The 20,678-nt window shown below is 47.6% G+C and overlaps 1 protein-coding gene across 1 annotated transcript in view; it reads left to right on the forward strand.

Annotated features, from left to right (window-relative positions):
* The window catches only part of ECHS1 (enoyl-CoA hydratase, short chain 1), a 120,080-nt gene that overhangs the window by 68,202 nt on the left and 31,200 nt on the right, over positions 1 to 20,678 (forward strand). Inside the window, exons 5-7 of the mRNA XM_063958624.1 lie at positions 12,755 to 12,859; positions 15,826 to 15,945; positions 16,688 to 16,755. Coding sequence (XP_063814694.1) covers positions 12,755 to 12,859; positions 15,826 to 15,945; positions 16,688 to 16,755 — 293 coding nt within the window. The remainder of the gene's footprint in view (positions 1 to 12,754; positions 12,860 to 15,825; positions 15,946 to 16,687; positions 16,756 to 20,678) is intronic.

Genomic DNA, 20,678 nt, shown 5'->3' on the forward strand with positions numbered 1-20,678 from the left:
ATTCAATTGAGTCCCGTTTATTGCGTGTGAAACCTGACCCGTTTTATGTCCAAAAAACACAGCAACCGGGATAAGATCCCGGATCCATGTGTTTTCGCGGACGCAAAACAGGCCAGTTATCAGGATTTTTTTTCTCCTGCCTCTGGACAGGTGAAACTGCTGCCTGTTTTGGTGCTAATTGAATAACCCCCGGGCATCAATTAGCTGCAGTAATTTACTGTGGCTAATTGAATTCCCCCCTAACCGTTAAAACTTTTCGGCCTCTATTTATTACCATCTGCGGCCAGCACCCGAAAAGATTCCTTATTGGCACAATTCGCAGCAATAAGTATCTTTATTCGATCACATTACTTCTTTCTTTGCCCCCTCAGCAGTGCTACTGCGCATATGCCATCTATTTTGTCTCCGTGCGCCTGGTATGAATGTGCTGCTGCACTTTCTCAGTTTCTTCTCTTTTCTGGTGCACTGTGGAAGACAAAATCCTCTGACACTACATCTCTTGCGGGGACCTTCAGCCACATTCCCTGACTTGATCGTAGATAATATTGGCAAAACAGGCATCCTACTTTCAACACAATTCATTGTTGGACCCAGACCACTGGGATACAGTCATTTATCACTAACTTAGCCACCTTGTTCATGGATTTCCTACCCTATGACCTACATACGCTCATACTAGGTGACGATATCATTGTCATTGACAATCATATTGCCTAGGCTACCGCTAAACTACTTTCACTTACTGCTTTGACTTTGCCTTTTACAACTTCTTCAGTTTTTCTAACTCAACCTTCTGGCTGTTCCACTGTGGCTTCCTTTCTTGCAGTAATAGCTTACCTTATGAACCCCCAAGTAACTACACAAAAAAGGTGATTCTCCTGGACAGATCCACTTCTTATATTCACTCCTTCTTAACCACCCTGTCCTGACTTGAGTGCTTCATCTCCAGCCACCGCACACAGTATTTGTTGATCTGCATCTTAACTAGGAAACCCCAAAGGGACCTTATACATGCAATAGTGCTCACGTAATGCTGAGTGTCCCTGTAGGAAATGAAGTGCCTATCTTTTGGTATTACAACACGGCTCTTTCACTTGCCACACAAAACTACTTCACTTGTCTAATAACCATAGCCAGTGTCTCTTTCCTCCTTAAACTCACTTCTATGTCTATCTGCACTACCCCCCTCACAAACCATGGCTTTGCCACAGAGGTTCCTTAAATACGTGTAATTATTTTGCTTTCATTGTATACTTGCCATATGTATTATGTTTTTAGTAATGCATTCTAATGTTGGTCCTTAATGCTCCAGACAGGTTTTTAATAAAATGTGTTCTTTAATCTCTTTTGATGAAATAATGAGAAAAACAAGATCAATTAGGTTTACCTGATCACATGTATTTCCTTTGTTTAATATCATGTTTATTTAAGATCACAAGTATTTGTTTTGTTTAACATCAATTGTCTACATGATTAGATTTTGCAGCACCACGGTGTATGCTGCATTTTAACATTTTATCACGAGTAAAGGTAAAATACAAGGAATATATTACAATGTAGGAACTAAATACGGGAGCTATAAAATATGAGGAAAATGGCCCACTTGAAGAGCTTGCAATTTGTTTTTTGTATATTTCTCTTACGTCCTAGAGGATGCTGGGGACTCTGTAAGGACCATGGGGATAGACGGGCTCCGCAGGAGACATGGGCACTAAAAAGAACTTTAGATATGGGTGTGCACTGGCTCCTCCCTCTATGCCCCTCCTCCAGACCTCAGTTAAATCCTGTGCCCAGAGGAGACTGGGTGCATTACAGGGAGCTCTCCTGAGTTTCCTGAAAATAAATAATTTTTGTTAGGTTTTTTATTTTCAGGGAGCCTGCTGGCAACAGGCTCCCTGCAGCGAGGGACTGAGGAGAGAGAAGCAGACCTACTTAACTGCTAGGCTCTGCTTCTTAGGCTACTGGACACCATTAGCTCCAGAGGGAGTCGGAACGCAGGTCTCTCCTAGCTGTTCGTCACGGAGCCGCGCCGCCGTCCTCCTCACAGAGTCGGAAGATAGAAGCCAGGTGAGTATAAGAAGAAAGAAGACTTCAGAGGCGGCAGAAGACTTCAGATTTTCATAGAGGTAACGCGCAGCTCCCACACAACACACACGCGGCAGGCACTGTTCTGGCAATAAGGGACATATATGGGCTAGGCACTGTATTTCTCTATCGTCCTAGTGGATGCTGGGGTTCCTGAAAGGACCATGGGGAATAGCGGCTCCGCAGGAGACAGGGCACAAAAAGTAAAGCTTTTTCCGATCAGGTGGTGTGCACTGGCTCCTCCCCCTATGACCCTCCTCCAGACTCCAGTTAGATTTTTGTGCCCGGCCGAGAAGGGTGCAATCTAGGTGGCTCTCCTAAAGAGCTGCTTAGAAAAAGTTTAGCTAGGTTTTTTATTTTACAGTGATTCCTGCTGGCAACAGGATCACTGCAACGAGGGACAGAGGGGAGAAGGAGTCAACTCACCTGCGTGCAGGATGGATTGGCTTCTTGGCTACTGGACATCAAGCTCCAGAGGGACGATCACAGGTACAGCCTGGATGGTCACCGGAGCCGCGCCGCCGGCCCCCTTGCAGATGCTGAAGTCAGAAGAGGTCCAGAATCGGCGGCTGAAGACTCCTGCAGTCTTCTAAAGGTAGCGCACAGCACTGCAGCTGTGCGCCATTTTCCTCTCAGCACACTTCACACGGCAGTCACTGAGGGTGCAGGGCGCTGGGAGGGGGGCGCCCTGGGAGGCAAATGAGTACCTATAAAGGCTAAAAATACCTCACATATAGCCCTAGAGGCTATATGGAGATATTTAACCCCTGCCTAATTTTTCTAAATAGCGGGAGACGAGCCCGCCGGAAAAGGGGCGGGGCCTATCTCCTCAGCACACGGCGCCATTTCCTCTCACAGCTCCGCTGGTCAGGACGGCTCCCAAGTCTCTCCCCTGCACTGCACTACAGAAACAGGGTAAAACAGAGAGGGGGGGGCACATTTATGGCGATATTTTGATATAACAAAGCAGCTATAAGGGAGCACTTATTATAAGGCTATCCCTGATATATATATAGCGCTTTTGGTGTGTGCTGGCAAACTCTCCCTCTGTCTCCCCAAAGGGCTAGTGGGTCCTGTCTTCATTAGGAGCATTCCCTGTGTGTCTGCTGTGTGTCGGTACGTGTGTGTCGACATGTATGAGGACGATATTGGTGTGGAGGCGGAGCAATTGCCAAATATGAGGATGTCACCCCCTAGGGAGTCGACACCAGAATGGATGCCTTTATTTATGGAACTACGGGATAGTGTCAACACGCTAAAGCAGTCGTTTGACGACATGAGACGGCCGGACAATCAATTAGTGCCTGTCCAGGCGACTCAAACACCGTCAGGGGCTGTGAAACGCCCTTTGCCTCAGTCGGTCGACACAGACCCAGACACAGGCGATGACTCCAGTGGTGACGGTGGCGAATCAACCGTATTTTCCAGTAGGGCCACACGTTATATGATTTTGGCAATGAAGGAGGCGTTACATTTAGCTGATACTACAGGTACCACTAAACAGGGTATTATGTGGGGTATGAAAAAACTACCTATAGTTTTTCCTGAATCAGAAGAACTAAATGACGTGTGTAATGAAGCGTGGGTTGCCCCTGATAAAAAGCTGATAATTTCAAAGAAATTATTGGCATTATACCCTTTCCCGCCAGAGGTTAGGGAGCGCTGGGAAACACCTCCTAGGGTGGACAAGGCGCTAACACGCTTATCTAAACAAGTGGCGTTACCCTCTCCTGAGACGGCCGCACTTAAAGATCCATCAGATAGGAGGATGGAAAATATCCAAAAAAGTATATACACACATGCAGGTGTTATACTACGACCAGCTGTAGCGACTGCCTGGATGGGCAGTGCGGGGGTAGTTTGGTCAGAGTCCCTGATTGAAAATATTGATACCCTGGACAGGGACAATATTTTACTGTCGTTAGAACAAATAAAGGATGCATTTCTTTATATGCGTGATGCACAGAGGGATATATGCACACTGGCATCACGGGTAAGTGCTATGTCCATTTCGGCCAGAAGAGCTTTATGGACGCGACAGTGGACAGGCGATGCGGATTCAAAACGGCATATGGAAGTTTTGCCGTATAAAGGGGAGGAGTTATTTGGAGTCGGTCTATCAGATTTGGTGGCCACGGCTACAGCCGGGAAATCCACATTTCTACCTCAAGTCACTCCCCAACAGAAAAAGGCACCGACTTTTCAACCGCAGCCCTTTCGTTCCTTTAAAAATAAGAGAGCAAAGGGCTATTCATATCTGCCACGAGGCAAAGGTCGAGGGAAGAGACAGCAACACGCAGCTCCTTCCCAGGATCAGAAGCCCTCCCCGGCTTCTACAAAAGCCTCAGCATGACGCTGGGGCTTCTCAAGCGGACTCGGGGACGGTGGGGGGTCGTCTCAAAAATTACAGCGCGCAGTGGGCTCACTCGCAAGTAGATCCCTGGATCCTGCAGATAATATCTCAGGGATACAGGTTGGAATTAGAGACAGATCCACCTCGCCGTTTCCTGAAGTCTGCTTTACCAACGTCCCCCTCCGAAAGGGAGACGGTGTTGGAAGCCATTCACAAGCTGTACTCTCAGCAGGTGATAGTCAAGGTACCTCTTCTGCAACAAGGGAAGGGGTATTATTCCACTCTTTTTGTGGTACCGAAGCCGGATGGCTCGGTAAGGCCTATTCTAAATCTGAAGTCCTTGAACCTGTACATAAAGAAGTTCAAGTTCAAAATGGAGTCACTCAGAGCAGTGATAGCGAACCTGGAAGAGGGGGACTTTATGGTATCCTTGGACATCAAGGATGCGTATCTCCACGTTCCAATTTACCCCTCACACCAGGGGTACCTCAGGTTCGTTGTACAAAACTGTCACTATCAGTTTCAGACGCTGCCGTTCGGATTGTCCACGGCACCTCGGATCTTTACAAAGGTAATGGCCGAGATGATGATTCTTCTTCGAAGAAAAGGCGTATTAATTATCCCATACTTGGACGATCTCCTAATAAGGGCGAGGTCCAGAGAACAGCTAGAGATGGGATTAGCACTGTCTCAAGAAGTGCTAAAACAGCACGGGTGGATTCTGAATATTCCAAAATCCCAGTTAATGCCGACAACTCGTCTGCTGTTCCTAGGGATGATTCTGGACACGGTTCAGAAAAAGGTTTTTCTCCCGGAGGAAAAAGCCAAGGAGTTATCCGAGCTTGTCAGGAACCTCCTAAAACCAGGAAAGGTGTCTGTACATCAATGCACAAGAGTCCTGGGAAAAATGGTGGCTTCTTACGAAGCAATTCCATTCGGCAGATTCCACGCAAGAATTTTCCAAAGGGATCTGTTGGACAAATGGTCAGGGTCGCATCTTCAGATGCACCTGCGGATAACCCTGTCTCCAAGGACAAGGGTGTCTTTTCTGTGGTGGTTGCAGAGTGCTCATCTATTGGAGGGCCGCAGATTCGGCATACAGGATTGGATCCTGGTGACCACGGACGCCAGCCTGAGAGGCTGGGGAGCAGTCACACAAGGAAGAAACTTCCAGGGAGTATGGACGAGCCTGGAAACGTCTCTTCACATAAACATTCTGGAACTAAGAGCAATATACAATGCTCTAAGCCAGGCAGAATCTCTGCTTCAGGGAAAACCGGTGTTGATCCAGTCGGACAACATCACGGCAGTCGCCCATGTGAACAGACAGGGCGGCACAAGAAGCAGGAGTGCAATGGCAGAAGCTGCAAGGATTCTTCGCTGGGCAGAGAATCATGTGATAGCACTGTCAGCAGTGTTCATCCCGGGAGTGGACAACTGGGAAGCAGACTTCCTCAGCAGACACGATCTTCACCCGGGAGAGTGGGGACTTCATCCAGAAGTCTTCCACATGCTGGTAACCCGTTGGGAAAGACCAATGGTGGACATGATGGCGTCTCGCCTCAACAAAAAACTGGACAGGTATTGCGCCAGGTCAAGAGATCCGCAGGCAATAGCTGTGGACGCGCTGGTAACGCCTTGGGTGTACCAGTCGGTGTATGTGTTTCCTCCTCTGCCTCTCATACCAAAAGTATTGAGAATTATACGGCAAAGAGGCGTAAGAACGATACTAGCGGTTCCGGATTGGCCAAGAAGGACTTGGTACCCGGAACTTCAAGAGATGATCACGGAAGATCCGTGGCCTCTACCTCTAAGGAGGGACTTGCTTCAGCAGGGTCCCTGTCTGTTTCAAGACTTACCGCGGCTGCGTTTGACGGCATGGCGGTTGAACGCCGGATCCTAAAGGAAAAAGGCATGCCGGAAGAAGTCATTCCTACTTTGATTAAAGCAAGGAAGGAAGTAACCGTGCAACATTATCACCGAATTTGGCGAAAATATGTTGCGTGGTGCGAAGATCGGAGTGCTCCGACGGAGGAATTTCAACTGGGTCGATTCCTACATTTCCTGCAATCAGGATTGTCAATGGGTCTCAAATTGGGATCTATTAAGGTTCAAATTTCGGCCCTGTCGATTTTCTTTCAAAAAGAATTGGCTTCAGTCCCTGAAGTCCAGACCTTTGTTAAGGGAGTGCTGCATATACAGCCTCCTGTGGTGCCTCCAGTGGCACCGTGGGATCTCAATGTGGTTTTGGACTTCCTAAAATCTCATTGGTTTGAACCACTAAAAAAGGTGGATTTGAAATATCTCACATGGAAAGTGACCATGCTTCTAGCCCTGGCTTCTGCCAGGAGAGTGTCAGAATTGGCAGCTTTATCTTACAAAAGCCCATATCTGATTTTCCATTCGGACAGGGCAGAACTGCGGACTCGTCCGCATTTTCTCCCTAAGGTGGTGTCAGCATTTCATCTGAACCAGCCTATTGTAGTGCCTGCGGCTACAAGTGACTTGGAGGACTCCAAGTTACTGGACGTTGTCAGAGCATTAAAAATATATATTGCAAGGACAGCTGGAGTCAGAAAATCTGACTCGTTGTTTATATTGTATGCACCCAACAAGATGGGTGCTCCTGCGTCTAAGCAGACGATTGCTCGTTGGATCTGTAGCACAATCCAACTTGCACATTCTGTGGCAGGCCTGCCACAGCCTAAATCTGTAAAGGCCCACTCCACAAGGAAGGTGGGCTCATCTTGGGCGGCTGCCCGAGGGGTCTCGGCATTACAACTTTGCCGAGCAGCTACGTGGTCAGGGGAGAACACGTTTGTAAAATTTTACAAATTTGATACTCTGGCTAAGGAGGACCTGGAGTTCTCTCATTCGGTGCTGCAGAGTCATCCGCACTCTCCCGCCCGTTTGGGAGCTTTGGTATAATCCCCATGGTCCTTTCAGGAACCCCAGCATCCACTAGGACGATAGAGAAAATAAGATTTTACTTACCGATAAATCTATTTCTCGGAGTCCGTAGTGGATGCTGGGCGCCCATCCCAAGTGCGGATTATCTGCATAAATTGTACATAGTTATTGTTAACTAATTCGGGTTATTGTTGAAGGAAGCCATCTTTCAGAGGCTCCGCTGTTATCATACTGTTAACTGGGTTTAGATCACAAGTTGTACGGTGTGATTGGTGTGGCTGGTATGAGTCTTACCCGGGATTCAAAATCCTCCCTTATTGTGTACGCTCGTCCGGGCACAGTACCTAACTGGAGTCTGGAGGAGGGTCATAGGGGGAGGAGCCAGTGCACACCACCTGATCGGAAAAAGCTTTACTTTTTGTGCCCTGTCTCCTGCGGAGCCGCTATTCCCCATGGTCCTTTCAGGAACCCCAGCATCCACTACGGACTCCGAGAAATAGATTTATCGGTAAGTAAAATCTTATTATTCTAATATCCCCCGCCAGTTTTAAAAGAAATCAAGTGGGACCGAAGCCCGCCGCTGAGGGGGCGGAGCTTGATCCTCAGCACTCACCAGCGCCATTTTCTCCACAGCACACCGCTGAGAAGCTGGCTCCCTGGACTCTTCCCTGCTGAACACGGTGACAGAGGGTTTGAAAGAAGGGGGGGGGCACATAATTTGGCGCAGTTTTATATATATATATAAGAAATAAAAGCGCTATCTGGGTAATTTTTTCCCTGGGTCATTGGCGCTGGGTGTGTGCTGGCATACTCTCTCTCTGTCTCTCCAAAGGGCCTTGTGGGGGAACTGTCTCCAGATAGAGAATTCCCTGAGTGTGTGGTGTGTCGGCATGTCTGAAGCGGAAGGCTCTTCTAGGGAGGAGGTGGAGCAAATGAGTTTGGTGTCTCCGTCGGCAACGCCGACACCTGACTGGTTGGATATGTGGAATGTTTTAAATGCAAATGTGAATTTATTGCACAAAAGGTTGGACAAAGCTGAGTCCAGGGAATGTACAGGGAGTTTAGCCCTGCCTTTCACTATGTCACAGGGACCTTCTGGGTCTCAAAAGCGCCCACTATCCCAAATAGTAGACACTGATACCGACACGGATTCTGACTCCAGTGTCGACTACGATGATGCAAAGTTGCAGCCAAAATTGGCTAAAAGTATTCATTATATGATTATATGATTATTGCTATAAAAGAGGTGTTGCATATCACGGATGAACCCGCTGTCCCTGACACGAGGGTCCACATGTTTAAAGAAAAGAAACCTGAGGTAACCTTTCCTCCATCTCATGAGCTGAACGAATTGTTTGACAAGGCTTGGGAATCTCCAGATAAAAAACTGCAGATTCCCAAAAGGATTCTTATGGCGTATCCTTTCCCGGCTAAGGACAGGATACGGTGGGAATCCTCCCCAAGGGTGGACAAAGCGTTGATACGCTTATCCAAAAAGGTAGCGCTGCCATCTCAAGATACGGCAACCCTCAAGGATCCTGCTGATCGCAGGCAGGAGACTACCTTGAAGTCTATTTACACACAGACTGGTACTTTTCTCAGACCGGCGATAGCGTCGGCTTGCGTTTGTAGCGCTGTAGCAGCGTGGACAGATACCTTATTGGCTGATATAGATTCGCTGGATAAGGAAACCATTTTATTGAGCCTGAGTCATATTAAAGATGCTGTCCTATATATGAGATATGCTCAGAGAGACATTGGCCTACTGGGTTCCAGGGCCAACGCTATGGCGATTTCGGCTAGGCGAGCCCTATGGACCAGACAATGGACGGGCGATGTCGACTCGAAGAGGCATATGGAGGTTTTACCGTACAAGGGTGAGGAATTGTTTTGGGAAGGTCTCACGGACCTAGTTTCCACGGCTACGGCAGGTAAATCAACCTTTTTGCCTTATGTTTCCTCACAGCCTAAGAAAACGCCACATTATCAGATGCAGTCCTTTCGGTCGCATAAACCCAAGAGAGTGTGGGGATCTTCCTTTCTTGCCAGAGGTAAGGGCAAGGGGAAAAAGCTGCCAGCCACAGCTAGTTCCCAGGAACAGAAGTCCTCCCCGGCCACGTCTGGGTTCAATCACAGGTGGATCCCTGGGCAATAGAAATTGTTTCCCAGGGTTACAAGCTGGAATTCGAAGAGGTGCCTCCTCGCCGATTTTTCAAATCGGCCCTACCGGCTTCTCCCCCAGAGAGGGAGATAGTGTTAAAAGCTATTCAAAAACTGTGTCTTCAACAAGTGGTGGTCAAGGTTCTCCTGCTGCAGCAGGGGATGGGGTATTACTCAACCCTGTTTGTAGTCCCGAAACCGGACGGTTCGGTCAGGCCCATTTTGAATTTAAAATCCTTAAACCTATACTTAAAAAGGTTCAAGTTCAAGATGGAGTCGCTCAGAGCGGTCATCGCCAGCCTGGAAGGGGGGGATTATATGGAGTCCCTGGACATAAAGGATGCATACCTTCATGTCCCCATATATCCGCCTCATCAGGCGTTCCTGAGGTTTGCTGTACAGGATTGTCATTACCAATTTCAGACGTTGCCGTTTGGGCTTTCCACGGCCCCGAGGATTTTCACCAAGGTAATGGCGGAAATGATGGTGCTCCTGCGCAAGCAGGGTGTCTCAATTATCCCGTACTTGGACTATCTCCTGATAAAAGCGAGATCAAGAGAACAGTTGCTGAACAGCGTATCACTCTCCCTGAAGCTGTTGCAGCAGCACGGTTGGATTCTCAATATCCCGAAGTCAGACAGTTGATTCCAACGACTCGTTTGCCTTTCTTAGACATGATTCTGGATATGAACCAGAAAAGAGTTTATCTTCCGATGGAAAAGGCCCAGGAACTCATGTCTTTGGTCAGGGACCTATTGAAGCCAACACGGGTGTCGGTGCATCACTGCACTCGAGTTCTGGGAAAGATGGTGGCGACTTACGAGGCCATTCCATTCGGCAGGTTCCATGCGAGGACTTTTCAGTGGGACCTTCTGGACAAGTGGTCCGGGTCATATCTACAGATTCATCAGATGATCACCCTGTCCCCCAGGGCCAGGGTATCTCTCCTGTGGTGGCTGCAGAGTGCTCACCTTCTGGAGGGTCGTATACAACGCCCTTCGACAAGCGGAAAATTTGCTTCGCGACCTACCGGTTCTGATCCAGTCAGACAACATCACCGCAGTGGCGCATGTAAACCGCCAAGGCGGAACAAAGAGCAGAGTGGCAATGGCGGAAGCCACCAGGATTCTTCGCTGGGCGGAAAATCATGTAAGCGCCCTGACAGCAGTCTTTATTCCGGGAGTGGACAACTGGGAAGCGGACTTCCTCAGCAGACACGATCTACATCCAGGAGAGTGGGGACTTCATCAGGAAGTCTACGCAGAGATTGCAAGTCGGCGGGGACTGCCTCAGATAGACATGATGGCGTCACGCCTCAACAAGAAACTACCGAAGTATTGCGCCAGGTCGAGGGACCCTCAGGCAGTGGCGGTGGACGCCCTGGTGACACCATGGGGGTTTCAATCGGTCTATGTGTTCCTTCCTCTTCCGCTCATCTCAAAGATATTGAGAATCATAAGACGAAGAGGAGTACAGACAATTCTCATTGTTCCAGATTGGCCGCGAAGGGCCTGGTATCCGGATCTGCAGGAAATGCTCACAGAAGATCCGTGGCCTCTTCCTCTCAGAGAGGACCTGTTACAACAGGGGCCCTGTCTGTTCCAAGACTTACCGCGGCTGCGTTTGACGGCATGGCGGTTGAACGCCGGATCCTAGCGGAAAAGGGCATTCCGGATGAGGTCATTCCTACTTTGATAAAGGCTAGGAAAGACGTGACAGCGAAACATTATCACCGTAGATGGAGAAAGTACGTATCTTGGTGTGAGTCCAGGAATGCTCCTCCGGAAGAATTCCATTTGGGCCGTTTACTTCACTTCCTACAAACGGGAGTGAATTTGGGCCTAAAATTAGGCTCCATTAAGGTTCAGATTTCGGCCCTATCCATTTTCTTTCAGAAGGAATTGGCTTCTCTCCCAGAAGTCCAGACTTTTGTGAAGGGAGTGCTGCATATACAGCCTCCTTTTGTACCTCCAGTGGCATCCTAGGACCTTAACGTGGTATTGCGGTTCCTTAAATCTCACTGGTTTGAACCACTTAAAACGGTGAAATTAAAATATCTCACTTGGAAAGTGGTCATGTTGTTAGCCTTGGCATCGGCTAGGCGAGTGTCGGAGTTGGCGGCTTTATCTTACAAAAGCCCCTATCTGATTTTCCATGTGGATAGAGCAGAGTTGCGGACTCGTCCTCAATTTTTGCCCAAGGTGGTTTCATCTTTTCATATGAACCAACCTATTGTGGTACCTGTGGCTACACGGGACTTGAAGGATTCCGAGTCCCTTGATGTGGTCAGGGCATTGAAAATTTATGTTGCCAGAACGGCCCGGGTTAGGAAAACAGAGGCACTGTTCGTCCTGTATGGAGCCGACAAGGTTGGCGCTCCTGCTTCGAAGCAGACTATTGCTCGCTGGATCTGTAACACGATTCAGCAGGCTCATTCTACGGCTGGATTGCCGTTACCAAATTCTGTAAAGGCTCATTCCACTAGGAAGGTGGGCTCTTCTTGGGCGGCTGCCCGATGTGTCTCGGCTTTACAGCTGTGCCGAGCTGCTACTTGGTCGGGTTCAAACACCTTTGCGAAGTTTTACAAGTTTGATACCCTGGCTGATGAGGACCTCATGTTTGCTCAATCGGTGCTGCAGAGTCATCCACACTCTCCCGCCCGTTTTGGAGCTTTGGTATAATCCCCATGGTCCTTACGGAGTCCCCATCATCCTCTAGGACGTAAGAGAAAATAAGATTTTAAACCTACCGGTAAATCTTTTTCTCCTAGTCCGTAGAGGATGCTGGGCGCCCGTCCCAGTGCGGACTACATCTGCAAGACTTGTATATAGTTTTTTGCGTACTTAAGGGTTATGTTACAGTTTTGATCAGTCTAGGGCTGATGCTGTTTGGTTTCATGCTGTTAACTGGTTTGTATATTCCATGTTATACGGTGTGGATGGTGTGGGCTGGTATGAATCTTGCCCTTAGATTAACAAAAATCCTTTCCTCGTACTGTCCGTCTCCTCTGGGCACAGTTTCTTTAACTGAGGTCTGGAGGAGGGGCACAGAGGGAGGAGCCAGTGCACACACATATCTAAAGTTCTTTTTAGTGCCCATGTCTCCTGCGGAGCCCGTCTATCCCCATGGTCCTTACAGAGTCCCCAGCATCCTCTACGGACTAGGAGAAAAAGATTTACCGGTAGGTTTAAAATCTTATTATTTAATTCATATCACACTTATCCAGACATTCCTTCTTTCTCTCAGGGGCGGGTGGAACTCAGAGGCTCACAAAAGCTGTTGGGAAATCGCTGGCTATGGAAATGGTCCTCACTGGTGACCGTATATCTGCCCAGGAGGCCAAGCAAGCCGGTACAGTTCTACATAGACTATTCATAACATAAGCTGTGCAGAATGTTTTATACATTGTCTACATATTATCCACAAGGCTAGCTTACAGTCTACATGTGTAGTGCAGATTACATCATCTCATGCAAGCAACTATTTTAGTTTTTCTTAATACTGTAGTTGTTACAATAGCTAGAATAGCAGACATAAGCCTGTGTTATCCTGGTACTTACAATATTATTTATACTGTAAAGTGATATGCAAATACTCCCATTTAGTGTATTCTAAATAGAGCAATACTAGTTGCATACTTCCATCCATAATTATTAGTTGAGGTCCATGGTTTTAACGAGGAATCAGATCCTAAGATTTGTGCAGCCAGTGCCTGATTAACCCTTAGGGGTTTATTTACTAAGCATCTGGTTCTAAATCCTGACGCTTCTTATCGTGTTTATGCCCGAAATTTTAAAGGGCAGTGATTTTACTAGCAAAAAACAGCTAGTAAAAGCATTGCCCTTTTAAATTTCTGACATGAATACGATTGGAAGCACCAGGTTTTAGAACCCAACACTTAGTAAATAAACCCCTTAGGCTAATTAGGTAGCACCCTAGGGCACTAGGACCTGATGGGGGGTGCCACACAGTTGGCAGCCGAGGAATAAATTCAAGACCTAATTCATTCTGTGTTTTTACCACCAGCATAGCTTAATTAAAGAAGAGTGTTAGTTATTCTACTGTCCCGAGGGGGTGCTGAGGGAAGTTCTGAAAGTGATGACTGTATCCATGTGACCATGTAACATACTTCTAAAATCTTTACTTTTATGTACATTGAGCTACAGCACCATCTGTGTACTTAAGCTTAAATAGCTACTTGTGATTAAACAAACCTCATAAGATGCCAAGGTCAAATATGTCATTGCCAGTTGAATAAACTTCATTACATGCAGAAACGCAGAATGAATGGAGATTTCCTGAGCATGCATGTACAGGTAGCAGAACAAAATATGACTGTACAGGTTATTATCCCACTAGCATCTCATGATGTGTGTTAAACAACATGCATGAAATGACTGAAGTATTATGTTCACAATGCTATTTCACTTTGCTGCAGCAAGCTGTTACATTAGGAAGAAGGTGCTTCTCTAAGGCAGCGTCTGAGTTACCTGCTCCACAGAAATGCTCTGTGTGGATTGGTTTATTTCTACACAGTGACAGGGACCGTGAGTCACCTCTGAAGTGCCCAGACAGTCTGTTTTTGTTATTCAAGTGAGCTCCCATCAGTCTTATACAAGGTGAAGGGGGTTAATCTGGGTGTATTGAGGATGGGAAAGCCATACAATGAGATTTAAAGGAGTAATAAGTAATCTTTCCCATTGAGCAGCAGTCCTAGGGAAGAGTAAAGGGCCGTATTCACTGGCAGATGTGGGGAGAGATGTGTGCTGAGGGAACCGTGGGTGAAATGAGCGACCTGCTAGATTGAGCCTGCATGCAGGCCAATCTAGCACCAGCAATAGTGATGCACGGGGCTGCGTATCGCTATCGCTGTGGGGGGTACACACGGAGAGATCATGCTTAAAATCTAAGCAATCTAGTCAGATTGCTTAGATTATCGCTGCGTGAGTACCCCCCTTTAGAGCCATGAGATGGATACCTCCCTACAGCTGGTCGTCTAGTGATAAGCTCTGTTGTGAATTGGCCAGATGTCTGATAATTAGCAGTGGAGGTTTATTGCATCACACAGTTTAATTTTTTTAATAAAAAATAAAGGATCATAGTGTAAACTGCATAGATGGTGTGGTCAGATTTCATTGATGCACTCCCGCTCCATCCCTCCTACCTCCTCCCAACATCCAGCACACGCATGGCCTGTAGATCCGGAAAGAGTCTGACAGATGCAGCACAGACTTAGCGTGATAATTAACCTCATCACCCTTCATTTAAAATGTTGATGCCACCATCACAGTTCCCATCACATGGGCCAATACTTTCTTATGTTCCAGCGGAGCAGTGGGCAACGGTAAATGAGGCAGTCTGACTCCTTATATGCCCCCGGCTCTGGGCCCCTTCTTTGCTGCTGGCCCCGGTGCAATACTCAGGCTGCACCGCCACTAGTTCCGTCCCTGCCGTGGATGTAGAACTCTTAGATAATATGCCCAAAATAGCTCTTGCAGGAGACAAGGGCAAGTAATTGACTAACTCCAAGATTACCAATTGTTTTATCTGAATCCAAAATCTAATGAAACCGTGATATAAAAATGCATCTGGCTTTGCACATTTGAGGCATTTACAAAGAGGAAGATAAACCAATAAATTGTTATCGGATAGGGGATAAGTATTGGCTGTAAAAAATTAAAAATAAAAATCTCTAAAACATTTCTCTGAAACCTGTGGCAGGCATAATGCAGAATATTGGAGAGCTTGCAAAACAGTTAATTCGCAGAGATCAGGAAAGTGTTCCTGGTATTTTGTAAAACCAGTGTTATGGTGTCCAGTATAATATGGGGTTCGGATCATCTTATAGAAGAGTAAAGGTGTGTACACACGGGTCGATTTTTTCTTCCGATTCTGACTATATAGTCAGAATCGGAAGAAAAGATAGTGCAGATCGCAAGGTGACAGTCACCTTGCGATCCCGATCCGATGCCGATGCGCGGCCCCGCGCGGTCGGCATCGGCCGAAAAAATAGGCTGTGCAGGCAAGTCAATCCTGACTATCTCTATAGAAGAGATAGTCAGGATTGACACTTAGCCAAAATCGCACATAGCCAGCATCGCAAGCACACTCATTATGTGCTTGCGATACTGGCTAAGTGCCGACCCGGCCCCCTGTCGCACGGTGAGAATCGGATAAGTCCGAATCTCACCGTGTGTATGCACCCTAAGATGGCTCTAGCACCTCCATAAGGAGACAAAGCTGGATACATACTGTATTGTAGGCGGTTATCAGGCTGCATAGAGCTGAAATGTGTTTCTTTCTATTCATCCCTGCAGGGCTTGTCAGCAAGGTGTATCCAGTGGATAAGGTTGTAGAAGAGGCCATCAACTGTGGGGAAAAGATAGCCAGGAACTCCAAGCTCATTGTGGCAATGGCCAAAGAGGCTGTTAATGGAGGTGAGGAAAAACCATAATCATCTCTTGACAGGTCGCTCAGTTGTTTGAGTAAATCTGAAATTTATGAGCCGAAAGTATAAGATTGTTGCTGAAAGACTCTCCTTGTTATGACATCTATATTGGCAGACTAAATGGATAAATAGACATATGGGGGGTTATGTAATAGGTTACATTGTGATTTTGATGAGTTTGTTGTTTAAAGCGGCAGACTAGTGTGGGTTGCCAGTTTTGCTAATTTCAACTAATAGGAAGTTACATAGGCTAGTCACTCTATGAAGAGAGGCTGTACAAATAGTGTGCCTCTCCAGGGGCTACCAGCATTTTCAGCAGTGAGAATAGCCACGAATAGAGACAGAAAAATGGGATACGTTTTTGGTGGGTAAGCAAGAGCTAGGTGGAATGCACAGATGCAGTGGTAGATGAGACTGATAGCTGTCATAATATTATAAGATGGGTATTGGATAAGAACATATCTGTAATCAGCTTGACAGGAGTGGTGAGAGCTAAGATGGGAGCAATGTGGCTGTAAAGGTTACTGGAGAGGAAAGGATCTTTGGACCAGTGCTAGAGGACAGATGACAAACTTATTGTAATGCAAGCTGAAGAAGGCTAAGTCTGTGTGTGGTGCAAGATTAACAATTTAGCAATTCCTGACCTACAGTATGCAACCTTTCTAATTGACAGTGACATTTGAGTTTAGCAAGATTTCTCATCAAAGCTACTCTAAATTGTATCTCTACAGCATTTGAACTGTCCTTGTCCGAAGGAAACAGACTTGAGAAACGACTTTTCCATTCTACATTTGCTACGGTAAGAGATTTTGTTAGGGATTATGGGTGAGATGCATAATACCTTGGAGAGAGTACCAACCAATCAGCTTCTAACTGTAATTTCTGCAGCGGGATACACTGGGTTCCACAGGGATAACATCGGGGTGTAGAATAGGATCTTGATCCGAGGCACCAACAGGCTAAAAGCTTTGACTGTTCCCAGGATGCACAGCGCCGCCTCCTCTATAACCCCACCTGCGTGCAAAGGAGCTCAGTTTGTAAGTTGGTGCCCTGCAGGCAGGTCACTAACGGGGGCTGCTCCAGCAGCCCTGAAAAGAGCTTTTATAAGACGAAATAGAAGACTTCAAGGGCTGCAGCATAGGCACTCACAGTGCTAGATGTCATTCTGACATCTCATGCTGCAGCTCCACCACCTCCCCCGGCGACGCTGTATACTCCCACGCCCTGGTTGCCGGGTACTTACAGTGGAGGGATCCGGCGCTGCCTAGCACACACACACCTGCCCCTGCTCTCCGGGATCGCGTAGCTACACCAAGGAAGGAGGTAAGATGGTCCCCCAGGCGGGACCCGCTGCAGACCGCGATCCAGCGCGGCCGTCGGGACACTGTGGTAGTACAGGGACCCCACTAGACCACCAGGGCCAAGGGCACAGGTCGGATTACATTATTAATCCGTTTTACAAGACCCGCAGTACCCGGTGGTAAAGTCCAGCAAGGGGATAAGGCTCTGGCCAATAGCCCCTTCCCCAGCCCCAGCCCCATTTACTGAAATGTTCCCGTCCTGGAGCTGCATCTCTCTCTCTCCTTCACTCCCTGTCAGCGTTTGGCGCCATCACTACATGCTGAGCCGATTCTGGGACTGTATGGGCAATGTCTCCTCTGTAAAGCCGCCTGCATCATCAGCGCTGTGCATTTTACAGGACACTTAAGTATTCTACATGTCTTTAGACAGTGTCAGTTAAGAAACAGTGCATTACTGCAGGGTTATTTAGTGCAAGTACCCTGTAATATACATCCAGTCTTTACTGTGCATTGATATATCTATAAGCCTATATAGCTTTACTTGGTGTTACTTAGTATTGCTAGTCCAGTGCAGTTTTATTTGTTTGTCATAATTTCTGCATTGTACATGTGACTGTGTGTGTGCATATAGCTACTGTGTGATATCTACTTCGTTTATCTCACTCATATTGCTATCCCTATATTCTGTACTCTGAGGGGGACTAAGTGCGTCAGGGTTTTTGTTTGATATAGGTAGTTCACAGGATATACTTATTTTGTATTTTTCTCTGTGATTTTCAGTCACTATATACCTCTTGAATCCTCTGTTTGTGCTGTCTCACTGCACAGGGGGTTCTTGGTCAGGTATTTTATCTGCTGATATTGTACTGTGTCGCCTGTGGTTTACGCTTTCATATCATGTCAGCTGCAAGGGGCGATAGTTCCGTGGCTGATCCCGCAATACGCAGTGACGATGCCGTGGACTTATTGGAGGATAACATAGCAGCTGAGGGTTCAGGTTCTGGGGGTTCTCTACCCCCCAGTCAGGTTGCGGCAACGGGGGCACATCAAGACCCGCCTAGGGCTGCTTTCTTTACTTTACTGACTACGCTGGTAACTAGACTCGCGCCCCCTATGAGACCCTCCCGTGCCTTTACAGCAACATATTGTCCCTGCGGTTAATCCGCCATGGGCAGATCTCCTGTCCACTCAGTTACAGCAATTGATTCACTCATTGGCTAAACAGAAACCTAACCCTCGCCCGCCTAAGACCAAGGGGTGCTCTAAGCGGGCCATTACTTCCTCACAATCCACTCATGTTTCGGATACTTCTTCCGATGAAGATGGCGTATATGCTGACCCCTCAGACACTGATGCAGATGCTTTTGATGGGGAATCTATTTCACAGGTGGATGTTCCTGACCTCCGGGAAGCTATAAGGCTAATTCTTCAAATTGATGATGAAACAGAACCTGCAGATACCTCTAAGAAACCTGATAGGTTCAAACGTCAGAAGGTTACTAAATTAGTTTTGCCTCATTCTGACCACTTGGTTGATATACGTCCGGAATCCAGGAAAAAAATTCACACCTCATAAGAAGATGCTAGCTCGCTATCCCCTCGCTGCGGAGTTCAGTAAAAATTGGGAAACGCCACCGCCGGTGGACTCGCAAGTCGCTCGGTTGGTGGTGTCATCTGCTCTGCCTGTCACTACCGTCACCTCTCTGAAGGAACCGACGGATAAGCGTGTGGAGGGTTGCTTAAAGTCTATTTACACACTTGCAGCAGCTGTGCATAGGCCCACTATTGCGGCTTCTTGGGCTGCAGAAGGTATTGCAGCCTGGGTTCAGGAGGTGGAAGCAGAGCTGGCATCTAATTTCTCTGACGTCCTAAGTGGATGCTGGGACTCCGTAAGGACCATGGGGAATAGCGGCTCCGCAGGAGACTGGGCACAACTAAAGAAAGCTTTAGGACTACCTGGTGTGCACTGGCTCCTCCCACTATGACCCTCCTCCAGACCTCAGTTAGAATCTTGTGCCCGGCTGAGCTGGATGCACGCTAGGGGCTCTCCTGAGCTCCTAGAAAGAAAGTATATTTTAGGTTTTTTATTTTACAGTGAGATCTGCTGGCAACAGACTCACTGCAGCGAGGGACTAAGGGGAGAAGAAGCGAACCTACCTGACTGGAGATAGTTTGGGCTTCTTAGGCTACTGGACACCATTAGCTCCAGAGGGATCGAACACAGGACCCGACCTCGATCGTTCGGTCCCGGAGCCGCGCCGCCGTCCCCCTTACAGAGCCAGAAGCAAGAAGTGGTCCGGAAAATCGGCGGCAGAAGACCTCGGTCTTCAACAAGGTAGCGCACAGCACTGCAGCTGTGCGCCATTGCTCCTCATGCACACCTCACACTCCGGTCACTGATGGGTGCAGGGCGCTGGGGGGGGGGGCGCCCTGAGCAGCAATATAAACACCTTGGCTGGCAAATCATCACAATATATAGTCCCAGGGCTATATATGTGATAAATTACCCCTGCCAGAATTCCTGAAAAAAGCGGGAGAAAAGTCCGCCGAAAAAGGGGCGGGGCTAACTCCCTCAGCACACTGGCGCCATTTTTTCTTCACAGTGCAACTGGAAGACAGCTCCCCAGGCTCTCCCCTGTAGTTTTCAGGCTCAAAGGGTTAAAAAGAGAGGGGGGGCACTAAATTTAGGCGCAATATGTGTATACAAGCAGCTATTGGGGGAAAAATCACTCAGTTATAGTGTTAATCCCTGCATTATATAGCGCTCTGGTGTGTGCTGGCATACTCTCTCTCTGTCTCCTCAAAGGACTTTGTGGGGTCCTGTCCTCAGTCAGAGCATTCCCTGTGTGTGTGCGGTGTGTCGGTACGGCTGTGTCGACATGTTGGATGAGGAAGGTTACGTGAAGGCGGAGCAGAGGCCGATAAATGGGATGTCGCCCCCTGTGGGGCCGACATCAGAGTGGATGGATAGGTGGAAGGTATTAACCGACAATGTCAACTCCTTACATAAAAGGCTGGATGACGTAACAGCTGTGGGACAGCCGGCTTCTCAGCCCGCGCCTGCCCAGGCGTCTCAAAGGCCATCAGGGGCTCAAAAAACACCCGTTACCTCAGATGGCAGACACAGATGTCGACACGGAGTTAGACTCCAGTGTCGACGAGATTGAGACCTATACACAATCCACTAGGAACATCCGTTGCATGATCTCGGCAATGAAAAATGTGTTACACATTTCTGACATGAACCCAAGTACCACATAAAAGGGGTTTTATGTTTGGGGAGAAAAAGCAGCCAGTGTTTTGTTCCCCCATCAGATGAGTGAATGAAGTGTGTAAAGAAGCGTGGGTTCCCCCGATAAGAAACTGGTAATTTCTAAAAAGTTACTGATGGCGTACCCTTTCCCGCCAGAGGATAGGTCAC

Source organism: Pseudophryne corroboree, chromosome 3 (assembly GCF_028390025.1).
Source record: "Pseudophryne corroboree isolate aPseCor3 chromosome 3, aPseCor3.hap2, whole genome shotgun sequence".
Taxonomy (NCBI): Eukaryota; Metazoa; Chordata; class Amphibia; order Anura; family Myobatrachidae; genus Pseudophryne; species Pseudophryne corroboree.